We start from the raw sequence: 12,775 nt of genomic DNA, 5'->3' as shown, positions 1-12,775 counted from the left end.
CTAACTAAAAATAACATTTCTTGATTTGGTCTTTGTCTTGTGAATATTATTTTATTAATGACTGCATTCATTGGACACTGTTTGTAGAGAATGCAAACATACATGAACTGATCTGATTCAAGACTGGCATCATTACATCATGCATAAAATTTTGGTGTCCACTTTTGCCATTTTAAATAATACCATTACTTTTGGCTTACTATGTAGTCATATAATATATAATATAAAAGTCTTCTTGTTTTAAATTCTCACTGAGTGCTAAAACCCCCTAAAGATGAAACCCTAGAACCGCCCCTGTGAGATACCATTTCATTTAGACATTTCAGAACAAATCTCAGAGCTCAAACATTACTTACACTTTAAACTTACTGGCACTTAGAAATAACTTTTAGTATAGCTGGTTTGAGCATTAGAGGCAGCTTCAGCGGTACTATATGTTGGTTGGATAGTTTGGTTTTACAGTTTGTGCTGTTAATTGTCGTGTCTTTTGCTGCCTTAGTGACCAGGTCACTCTTGTTTTATCTCGGTGAGGTTTATCCAGCTTTAAATAAAACTTACTTACTTACCTACTTACTTCTACAAACAATTGAAATACAATATAGAATTTGACTTAGCTGACTTAATCTTATATTTGTTTTAAAAAATCTAATATGCAGAAATATTAGTAGAAGTATACACAGAAATATAAACTGTTAAAAGTTGCTCGTATTCAAAATTTATTGACTTATTTTCCATTTTTCTATGCTTTGGTTAAATAGTTTCATAAACAAAATCGCATTACTTAAGTAAAGATTTTTCTACCTGAACTAATATCGTGTTAAACTACACTATTTTGTGTTACTATATGTTTAACGTCGTAGCATGTGTTAATCATTTGCAGTATAACCCACAAATTCAGAAACAGGAATTATTTGCCTGAGGCCTTCATTGTGATTGGCAGCTTGTGTGTGTGTGTGTGTGTGTGTGTGTGTGTGTGTGTGTGTGTGTGTGTGTGTGTGTGTGTGTGTGTGTGTGTGTGTGTGTGTGTGTGTGTGTAAGACTCTCACACAGAGCTAAGATTTCAGTCTCCTGCCAACAATTTCTCTCAGTCATACACTAAACTTCTTCACCTACTCTTGGCCTTGTCCTTTATCACCGAATACCTACATGGGTTCAATCTCTCTGCTGGCATCGGATCACACCCGCAGTTTTCATGGCTCGTACCATACGTACAATTATGTGTGCATACATTTAAAGTAAAGTACAGCCAATTATATTTACTTATTAAATTGAGGGTGCGTTTAATGAGTATCATTTTCATTCCATTAACTCATTGACAATCTGTTATGGTTCTCACCATTACAGACTTAATAAATCACTGGCATGTTTGTGTTTGATTCTTAGTGTTGCTTCGTTCACTTGCAGTTTCAGACCAACGTCTGTTGACTCGCAGCATTGATTTTAAAATTCAAGCTTAGATAAGTGGCTTAGGATTCATTTGGTTATAAATGAGGTCACTATAAAAATAGGCAGGGTTGTGTTTGTTTAGTTATAGTTATAACAATGTTTATAAATGTTGTGCATTTTTTAACACAATGTCCAGTACTGTTTTTTTTAAAAAAAAGAATAATATTGAAAGCATCCTTGAAATGATAAAGTTAGACACATGTTTAAATTCTATATACATCTCTACCAATTTTGAGTCTATAACTACCGCAAATGAGAAAAAAATTTACCTAGTATGGGAAAATATATAAATAAAAAGAGTACAGTTGCAGAAGATGCCAGTAAGAAGGTCTTTTTATAGACTTCAGTGATGTACAGTTCTACATTGGAGTCAGTTATACGGCCCGAGTTGAACATGTACCACTGAATGCTTTGCACATGACCTGTGAGTCAGAGGCACACTGACTGTGGTATTCTGTAAGATGTTCCACATACCTGGTAATGAAGTTACAGGACACAAAGTGTTAAGACTAAATAGCAGACTAATGATATGAAGAGTACCAATCCAATTAATAGCATCTGTATAGATCGGATATCGAAAACGTTTGATTTGATCCTGTAAGATATAGATAAGATTTGAATGGGGTCTTTTTTTGGTGTGAAATTACAAATATTTATATACAAAAAGACTTGATTGTGATATTTTTTGTATTATTTTTTACTAAATTTGAAATCTGAATGATTTTTGTGTGTGGTTTATGTAATTCATGTTACTAGTTATGTATTGTTTTACTATCTTTCATTTTTGGCTGATTAGTTGATACTCAAGGTTTCTTTATCAGTAAACGGAAAGTATAGTATAGTGATTACTCGTCATTCAGTAGTATATTAATTGCAGGGCAGGTCTGTGAAACATTCTGGTTTCTTAACTGGTTGATTCTGTAGTGCTGTGACAACCCCAGGTCCAGAGGGATTCACAAGAGACATGAATCCTAGTCACTGTCTATGTTTATTGAGTAGAGGGTGGTTGATGAAGTGGAGGTAATAACAACCTACCATCATCAAAGCTATTATATTTATCCATGCATCTATTTTCTATACCACTTGTCTTCTGGTTTTCTGATTCTTATTGCTGATAAGCAGATTGCATCTTGGCCTTTAAACTGTCGTCGTGTACATTGTACATCTCAAAATATTGTACATTGTGATACCTTCATCCCTGCCCTGTGGAGGTTATTTTGATGTCACTGGCTGTAGGTTCGGGGGGGGGGGGGGGGGTTTTCAGAGCTCTCACAATGTTGTGAAGAGTGTGTGTCCAATTGAGGGTTAAGGGCCTTGCTCAGGGGCCCAGAGGTGGCAGCTTGGTGGACCTGAGACTAGGCTACCACATCCCCAGTAACTGCCCTGACCTTGTTCTTCCATGTTCCAAGTTGTTTAACACTGCACCTCGCACCCTCAGAGCTATTAGCAATGCTAGAATGGTCCCACCATCTCTCAGGGTAAGAGATAGGCATACAACAAAACTTTTTTCAGATAGCGACGGCTATCTTCAAACGACAGTTGAAGACCTATTTCTTTATGAAATACTTGAACTAGCACTTTCTCCCCTGTTTGTTTTATGTGTGTATATTAAAAAAAGGTTCATGGTATCTTAAGTCTGTAACCTAGTGAACCAGAGTTAATGTATTCAATGATAGAGACTTACAAGCACTTTTGTATGTTGCTCTGGATAAGGCCATCTGCCAAATGCTGTAAATGTTATCATTCTGCGAGGTGTATATTCAAGTAGAATTAAATAGTCAAAAATACAGGCTTCTTGCCTGTGTAGCTAAGGGCAGTTTGTATAAATTTTTTGACAAAAAATTAGGAAGCATGGAAGAAATCACTGAAAAACTCAAGGTAAAACACAGGAACACCACCCAATTTCATGAAAGTGAGAAATGTTCTCTCTGCACTGAAACTTAAGGCTGATGCTTGACACTGAATTGTCAAGATGGTTGTGCTGTATCCAGTACCTCAGATTGAGCGAGCGACTCCACTTGGGCCAGTTGATGTGTGATGGCACTGTGTGACTATTTGGTGATTTCAGGGTCTTAACAGTATCATGTGACACTAAAGCATCCCCTATATTCCTGTTGATGAAATGGCAACTTTGTACACACTTTGATTTGCTCAGATCAGCAGTTTCATTGTCTCAGCAAAAAAATATTTTCTTAGGAAGAAACATTTCTGTCTTGTAACGTCTGTGCGCAAGAGAAATGGGTCCTATCAGACTCACCACGATCAGATATTACTCCAGCATCATGATCAGTTACTCCATAGAGAGGCTCCTGTCAGGGCTCATGATAACCACAGGGGGGTGTCAGAATTTATTCCTCCAGGACACGTCAACATTGATCTTCCTGGGGTAGATTTCAGATCCCGAAGATCCTAAACATTTTAGTTTGCAGAACTAACCCAAAGAACAGTGGGGCAGAATAATCCTCCGGGGTTAGTGGGAAGAGGCAGTCTACCCTCTCTCCCTTGAGTACAATGTTTTTTCCGTAATAATTTAATTCTTGCCTTATAAAGTGTTTTTCTCTATTTTTTCATGGGTTATATTTTTAATGTGTTATGTATTTGTTTATTTGTATAGTGTAGTATTCAGGCGCATACTGTGCGCATAAATAATGTGTGTGTGTGTGTGTGTGTGTGTGTGTGTGTGTGTGTGTGTGTGTGTGTGTGTGTGTGTGTGTGTGTGTGTGTGTGTGTGTGTGTGTGTGTGTGTGTGTGTGTGTGTGTGTGTGTGTGTGTAATATATATTTTGCAATAGTCCCTAAAGGTCTTCATATTCACAAAACAATAAAAAAATTACATTTCCCGCACACTCAATGCCATAGTGTAAGACGTTTTCGCGCGTGCTTAGAAATTACATCACAGCACCAAAACTCGCCGTGTTTCTGGCCGATTTGGCTTTCCATACTAATGTCTGCGTCCTCACGCGGGAAGGGAAGGGGGGGGGCTCGGTGAACGCAGAGTGACGCGCAAACCCACTTAAAGCTGCGAGCGCCTGCGGTAACGGCCATAGAGAACCAGAACGAAGCGAGGAGAAGCAGCACCGCCCATAGACATACACACACTGCACCGTTACACCTGTTATTTCTGTATTCGCAGATAGATCACAGACAAGACGATGGTGTAGGCGAAAGTAGATTTTTGTCTGCGTAAATTGGTGAATGTAATTCCTTTACATTGACCGGTTGGTGAGCGCGCGAGCGGCGCCCGGTTTTTCCGTCCCGACAACCGCCTCCTCTTCGAGAGATACGTGCCGATGCGATTCTTCAGACTCACCTTCAAGTGTTTCGTGGATTGCTTTTGAAGGTGCCCTTTGAAGTCGGTGATAATTTTTTGTTTCATTTTTCGCGCGATCCTCTTCCACATCTTATTTACGGTTATTTCTGCGGACATTTCCCCAAGAAACCAGACTGAAAAATATATATATATATATATAAAACAAAAATATATACCTTTATATTAAATAATAACAATCTTGACTTGATAAATATCATAAAAAGGACCCTTTATTAAAAGAACAATCAGAGGACCAGATCCTGTTAACCCTTTAACAGGTTTGAACAGAGAAGAAGAACAGAAGGACATCTTGGTGTCAATAAAGGAAACTGACACGAGCCATACAGATAAAAAGGAACAAAGAGATTTGGGATAACTTGCAATCCCAGGGGCATTGACTCATTATTATATATATATACATATATATATATATATATATATTTTTTTTTGGTGAACTTGTGTGTTTAGGATGGACAAGAGGAAAACGAGCGCACTTGGCTCTAACTGCAGCGTGGTGGATATGGTGACGGAAAGCTGCGTTCTAGAGAACCCGGAGGAGAGGAAAGGCCACTTCATTCCCATCGGGAACCCCCAGGCCGCGACCGGCTCTCGGATCATCGCAAACGGCGATAAGAAGCCCGTTCAGCCGGAGAGAGAGACATGGTCCCGGCAGATGGACTTCATCATGTCCTGCGTGGGCTTCGCCGTAGGTCTGGGGAACGTGTGGCGCTTCCCTTACCTTTGCTACAAAAATGGTGGAGGTGAGTAAAAAAAAAATAAAAAATCAGTTAATTTCACTGAAGCGTAATGTCCAAGCAGTGATTCCAGTCTACGTCACGTCCTGTCAGGGGAATCCTCTTACGTGAGGTTCATTCATGCCTGAAGACAGTTTAGGTAACATGTGGTGTCTGCTCAATCGTGTCCCTTCAGTGCTTTAAGTACTTCTGTGTATAACCAGCTTTAACTTCATAAAGGCCAGATGACTTGAGTCAGGTGTGTTAGAGCAAGGGGATATCCAGCTGCCCTTTAGCTTCCACTTCATGTTCCAGCTGTCACTTAATCTGCTCTGGAAAACAGGTGTAGAGCTATAGATTATGCAGGAAACACAGTTGTCCAAAATGAAGATGCTGGTTGTAGTCTGTAGAGCAAGCATTTGTTTATTCTCATTCATGTTAGTCAAATTAAATAGCTTATCGCATTCATCTAAAAAGTAAGTAGTCCAATTATAGTGTTAGTTATGTTTGTACTTTTGAGAGTCACAAACAGCTGGAACCAAATTCCTTTTGCGTGTCAACACACTTGGCCAATAAACCTGAATCTGAGTCTGATTAAGTACCTTCAGTCGCTTTTAATGTTATTAACAATAAAGGCAACAGGAGGAACCAAAAATGGAAATTTGCAGTGATGCCATAGAAGAACCATTTTTGGTTCCCCAAAGAACACTTTTTTAAAATGGTCCTTAAAAGAACCTATTTTTTCTAAGTGCCATAAACAATATTTTTCATAACCATTTAAGAACCTTTATATGTCACAGAAAAATATATATAATATATATATTTTATATATTATATATATATATACACACACATACATACAATATATCCAATATATAAATGTTTCCAATGTTTCCAGGTAAAAGATAAATATATCAAACGTACAGGTCCCTTTATTGTTTTAACCATAGTCCTGTTCAGGGATAGAATTTTGGCATAGTACTAGATTTAAGACCCTCAGAATAAAGGCTTTCTTTAAATTAGTGTTAAAGCATAGTTAAAAGATCTTAGTTTCTAAAATTAATGATACTTTAACTTCTACCGAATGTTTACATATAATAGACTTAAATGGATACATCGTTAAGGTTATGAGATTTAATTATTTGGCCATGGCGCAACACAAAACATAATTTTCAACAACAGTAACAAACATCTCACTTTCAATGTTAATCACAGCCTGCTGATTAGTTCAAGGCGTTAATGGCTAATCTGTAATTACATCAACAACAACAAAAAAGCCAAATTAGCCAAATTACATCAAGGCTGCTGATCTGTTTAAGGAGTTAATGACTAATCAATAAAGCCACCAGGGTTTCACATTATATGTGGAATGTTATAAAAAGTCATATTTGCATATATCAACAGCTTAAATCCTGTCATTCATTTAAGTGTGTTAGCTCATAAGCAGTATCAACATTGACCTTTTAGGGGTTACGATGAACGATGAAGGACATTACAGAAGATAAAGGTTTGTATGTTTGTCACAGGGGTTTTAAAAGCACATCTGAAGACAATTTATCTAAACCTGAACCTGACTTAATATATAAAGTTTCAAACAAATGACAATTTTAGTTGATTTTTTTTTAATTTATGTAATGTCAAGTTTATATTAATGTGCTCATTCTTTTATTTTTTTTTACTTTTTCTAAAGTTACTCATTTACACCGAGTTGTATGATAGACACGCAACATTATCTATAGCTAATGATAAATGGATAAAAAAAAGCATGTTGTTATTTAACAAATGGCAGCATACTGTATAATCTTTGATGCAGTGGAACTGTCTGTAAGCTGATATTTTGAGATATTTATAGAAGGAGTCTTAAGTGTCTGGGTTTTATAACAGTACGTTTCTCCTAGAGGAAAATCTTAAGGATGGGTGAGTTTACACTTTTGCAGCTTCTCATAAACTTCACAAGCTTTGTTTCTGTATTTGCATAACTATAAATGTGCGTCATTTGTCATTCATTGAATGAATAATCACCTATATAACTGATTCCACATCGGATCCTTTTACTGTACAGCATGCCCTGTCATGTTTTACCATTGTGACCCAATTGTTATTCTATGATACATTCTTATGAGAAATAGCCTGAAGCAAAAGCTACAGCTTGAAGCAAATGTTTGGTCACACACCTCTATGATAAACAACTTCTTACATTATTGAGAAATCTGCAAAAACTTCATAACCAAGAGAACCTACAGTACACGAACCGATGCATCCATACTGTATATGTATAGTTTAGTCCAGATTAGCAGAGATTTATTCAGTGGTAAAACGGATGATATTTGTCTTTGGTGGTAATCTTTTCGAGATTTAAAAAGCCATTTATGAAAGGCATTTTCTATAACATCAGGTATACAGTCCCCTCCAAAGGTATTGGAACATAATTTGTTGTTTTGATTGTTCAGATAAGTCAGTTCTGTTGTTTAAGGTTTGTTTAAGGGTTTGAGAAGGAAAAATTTAAGTGGATGGAAAATGATAGATCAAAATTTTAGTTACATTATTTGCAAAACAATACTTTTACAATTTGGATATATTTGCATCCAGATGTTGAGCAAAAATTACATAAACAGATAGTCTTAAAGTGAATGAAAGTACAAATCATAATACAAATAACAAACATAACACAATAACAAACAAATCATACTCGGTTGCATATCCATCGCTTGCAATAACTGCACAATCCGGCATCCACTTTTTATCACATTTCAACTGTTACGTTCTTCTTTTGTGATGCTTTTTCAAGCTTCTACCACAGCTTTAAAGCTTTAAACTCTGATCGATTGTCTCATATTCGTCTTTTGATCTTAAACCCAACTGACCTTGGTGTATAGCGAAAACAATTGGTCTTGTCATTTCAATACATTCAGATGGGACTCCACATTAGACAATGTAGTTTAAACTTAAACAAAAACCAGACATGTTTCAGTGCATTGTTTATTGAGTGATTAGAGTTACAGTTTTCCCCCTCAGCATGGAATTAGATTATAATCCAGTCCTGGACCATTACAAAATTGAACCGTTTCATTTGATTTAATTTATTAGCTAATTTGCTGGGTTTGAAAAGGGAATTTCATGTACCAGAAAGGCAAACTCTTTGTATCTCTGAGTCACTGTCACCGCTATTTCATCCTTTTAAAGGTAACAAAGGTTTAAACGTGCATTAATGTTTGTCATGGCATAAATTAATCTGAAAAAGTATCCTCTTATTCTACTCTTCTCTATCATACCTTCAAGCACATATTTGAACTTCAGGAAATGCTTGTTAATTTGCTGTCGAGTTAAATCAGGCATGTAAACAAGGGACATAGTAAAATGTACACTATAGATGACCAGGATTTGGAATAGAGCTGAACTAGAAGCCATGTGGTCAATGCACTGGGTATTGGCTGATTTTCCTATACCACATTATTAGCCTGGGATATGATTTTCCTACTCACGTAAGAATGGTTTGGGTTTTTTTTTTTTTTTCATTTTGACTATCAAATTCAATGAAAAGAGTTCAAAGTCCATTATTAAAAGCTTGGCTCCAGTAACATGACTGACAGAAATCCAATTGTTGTTTTCCTGTATTTAATTTGTAATTTTTAGTCTAAATGCTTCTTGATTTGCTTACCAATTTGATTATTTCAGTACTATTTTACATAGACCTTGAAAAATGATATCTTGGCCCCATAGACATTTTTATCCCAAATGTCACAGGATCCTGCTCTGGCCTACTTATTAGATCTCTGTATACTTGGTTGGCGATATCCCATGGTGACTGAAAGGTCAAGGCACCAAATGTTGTCCTAGTACTCAGGTTTCCATTCCTTTTAGCATGGAATGGGACGATTTGCTTTCGTTGCCTCCGGGTGCTTTGGATAGATGCGAAGTGATCTGGCTTGGTTTGCCCCCTACAGCGGGCACAAAGGGCACCGAGAGCAAGCTGGTGGGAAAATAGCATGGAGTGCATCAATTCTCCCAAAACAATAAGTGATTCAACAGAGACCTGCCAGCTAGAGAAAAGAGAGATGCTTGATAACGTGTACTGAGAATTGTCTAATTTCACTGAAATGTCTCTCCACAAATACTTTCTTTACCCCCAACAAGGAGTGCTAATGTTACAGTCATGTGTTTGTCCTTTGACATACTGTAATCTCCGGACAGGATTTTTAATATGTCCTGCCATCCCAAATGAAGTCTCCCTGGTAGCCTGTTTAAATAAGACAGCTCTCACACACTCCTCTCATTTAGACTGATGAAACTTGTACAGTTTACTTTGTTTGCCAGTAGGATTCAAGAGCATTACGAGATCGGCCAACAGTTTCGTTTGGTTTTTGACAAGATAGCTGTACATCGTTTGTTGCTACTAAAAAAGCTTATGGAAAAAGCTTAAGTGATTTCTATCACTGCTTTAATTCCAGTCGTTATTAATGCATCTAGAAAACAAGAGCAAGTATGAACAATTTCTACAACATTCTAAGTTCTGAATTAGATGGACAGTATTACTTGGCCACTCATTGTGTTTTCAGGAGTGTTCAGCAATAGGCTTTCAGATATGACTTATCATAAATAATTTAGCCATTTATTTGAGTTCCATATAAGTATTAGACAAACGCTTGGTTGTGAGTTTGAATCCCAGACCCACTAACCTGCCCCTGCTGGGCCCTTGAGCAAGGCCCTTAACTCTTAATTGCTCAGATGTATAAAATGAGATTTAAAAAAAGTAAGTTGCTGTAGATAAGGGCGTCTTCCAAATGCATGATGGCTAATGTTAATATACAGACTGGTGACAAGGACAACTGTTTGTGGTTGTCCCCTTGCTACAAATCAATCCAGAATTATTTTGACTCATCACATCATGGATCATTTCTACACTGCAGCATGATCTCTTTCAGTATGATCCTAACCCATGCTCAGGCTTACTAAGGCTATGTCCACACTTTTCTCTTTGTTTTGTCCTTCCATACACTCAGAGACGGCGTTTTTCAGGATTAGTGTAGACGTAGCCTACAGTAAGTGGTCTGAAGAGATTTTAAAATGACGTCAATCCTAACCTATGGCTTTCGCACTCAGTAGATCTCACCCCAATTAACACCATAACACAAACTGAGTGAACATCTTTGGGAAAAGCAGTGTTTGTCTCTCAAGAAACCTCAGAGTTCCAAAAAACTTTAGTGCTGAGCATGATCGAAGTCGTTCTGGTGATTAGTGGTGGACTGAAACCTTGCTTTATGTTAGACTTTGCTTTAATTTGTCACTCATATGTGTATATGTAGCAACATCTGCCAAAAAAGAGTGGGTGGTTAACCAAGTAAGTACACAGTAAGCATGTTGTGAGGAAAAGTAGATAAGGATTTATCTAGGCTTCAGTGCAAGACCCAGATCTGACTTTGCAACTTCTCTCAAATCCTTTATTTCTGTGTCCTCACATGTTTTTCTTTGGGTTGAATTGAATTCTTCTGCTCCACAGAGATCCGCCGTTGCCACCTATAGCCATAAGCAGTTCTCTGTATTTCTGAATTGAACTCAGCTCTATGAACTGAGGATATTAAGGGGATTAATAACAGCTAATTCTCCTTAATGGATCCATCATAGTTTTAAACAATAGGATGTAAAAGTCAGATTTGAATCATCATGTCTGTTTCACGTCGCTCTCACGCTCGGATGTGTTTCGATTCCGTGTCAGGGTCCTTTTTCCGTGTGCATGTCTAGTTCTTGTGGCTAAGGCCTGTTGGAAAAGTTGATTTGCAAATCTTTGGGTGTCTGTATACATCATCTCAGCATTTGTTTGTTAATAGTTTGTGAAGTATTAAAGAGGTTTTGACCTGGCTCAAGTACACACTTTAATAGGTTACAGTCTTTAATATTTAAGGAAATGTAGAAAAAAGTACCAAGTTGAACACCATTCTGAAAAGGGGTTCAATCTGGGACACATTTATGTTTCTCTGAATACTTCAACAAAATACACAAAGCCCTTCAATTGATTTACACTAAATATAGAATGTTTTGGGGCTCTTGGTTTGGTTGTAGTTTGGTCCTTTGGCTTCATCCCTTTAAGGAAATCTGTTAAAGTCAAAAAAGACCCTTTAGCAGGCCACTTTCTAAAAAGTGTTCAGTTTTGAGCAACACCTTGAAATAAAGGTTTATTTGGTTTTGTCTGATCTGCATGACCTTATGACATCTGAAAATATTCTAGATTAGACACTAGATCAGAGAGTTACCCAATCAAACAAGGCTCTGATTTGGTCCGTTTTAGAGGTCTACACTTTTAAGAGAAAAATGTTTACACTTTAAAAACTATAATGTTCTGAATATTATATGTTCTCTTTAGCAACAAATAAAACCTTGGGGTCAGTACATTGTCCTGCCCTCTGTAGGCGATCAAGCAACCTTAAGTGGATATCAGGCCATATTTTATAGGCGATGTTGTTCTTTAGTATGTACTGAAATCTAATTTGTGATTTAGGGTCAGACAAGGGCCTATAAATGCTGCTTACTTCATCGCAAAGACATTAGTGTGCCTTGGCCTTATCATTACATTAAAAAGCAGACTTTATACTCAATTCCGCTTTAGTCTGCTTTAAGTTTTGTTGCCCGTCAACCCACCCATTTTCTGTGCTTATATAACAATCCCATAAATTTCCCAGCCTCTCTGTTGAAAGTTCCATCTCGCTGCGTGGTCAGCTGTGAAATGCAGTCAGCGTCGCCCTACACTTTAGCCTTGAGGAAGACTGTTCGCTCTTCATCCTGCGCATCAGTAAATTTACAATCTCTGCAGAGAAAACCATCCGAGTGTCCCTAGATTAGACGCATTTTGTTCAATACACACATACAGGGCTGTGTTTGTGGCCATTCGCAGCCTTACAGTCTACGACTCACTCCAGGCAGCTCTGAGCTCGTTTCTCTCATTATTACCGCAGATTCAAGAACAGTGATTTTTGATTAGCACACATGATAACAGATTATATTAATTATTACCTTCCAGCAGACTACTGTTGCTATAGTAACAATTCATTTATAGGAACCCGAATATGATAAGCAGATTAAAAAAAAGTATAATAGGAAATATACTGCATAATTGACGTGAAGTGATTTTTCTGTGAAGTGAGGTGATTGATTATAAATACACAGTACTGTGCAAAAGTTTCAGACAGGTCGGAAAAAGTGCTGTAAACAAAGAATGCTTTCAGACATGGAAATGTTAAACATTTATTTTCATAAACGAACAAAATGCAGTGAATGAACAAAAGAGAAAGCTA

The 12,775-nt window shown here is 37.2% G+C and overlaps 1 protein-coding gene across 2 annotated transcripts in view; it reads left to right on the top strand.

Annotated features, from left to right (window-relative positions):
- Positions 1-4,477: 4,477 nt before the first annotated feature.
- slc6a8 (solute carrier family 6 member 8) overlaps positions 4,478-12,775 on the top strand; it is a 40,359-nt gene continuing 32,061 nt past the window's right edge. Inside the window, exon 1 of one of the 2 annotated variants that reach the window (XM_027151337.2) lies at positions 4,478-5,516. In XM_027151337.2, the coding sequence (XP_027007138.1) occupies positions 5,225-5,516 (292 nt within the window). In that variant the 5' untranslated portion in view covers positions 4,478-5,224. Of the gene's footprint in view, positions 5,517-6,977; positions 6,997-12,775 lie in introns of those variants that run through there. The other variant, XM_047800018.1, reaches the window with a different exon arrangement.

Source organism: Tachysurus fulvidraco, chromosome 14, assembly GCF_022655615.1.
Source record: "Tachysurus fulvidraco isolate hzauxx_2018 chromosome 14, HZAU_PFXX_2.0, whole genome shotgun sequence".
Classification (NCBI taxonomy): Eukaryota; Metazoa; Chordata; class Actinopteri; order Siluriformes; family Bagridae; genus Tachysurus; species Tachysurus fulvidraco.
Note: the sequence above shows the minus strand (reverse complement) of the source record. Positions and strands in the feature narration are given on the sequence as shown.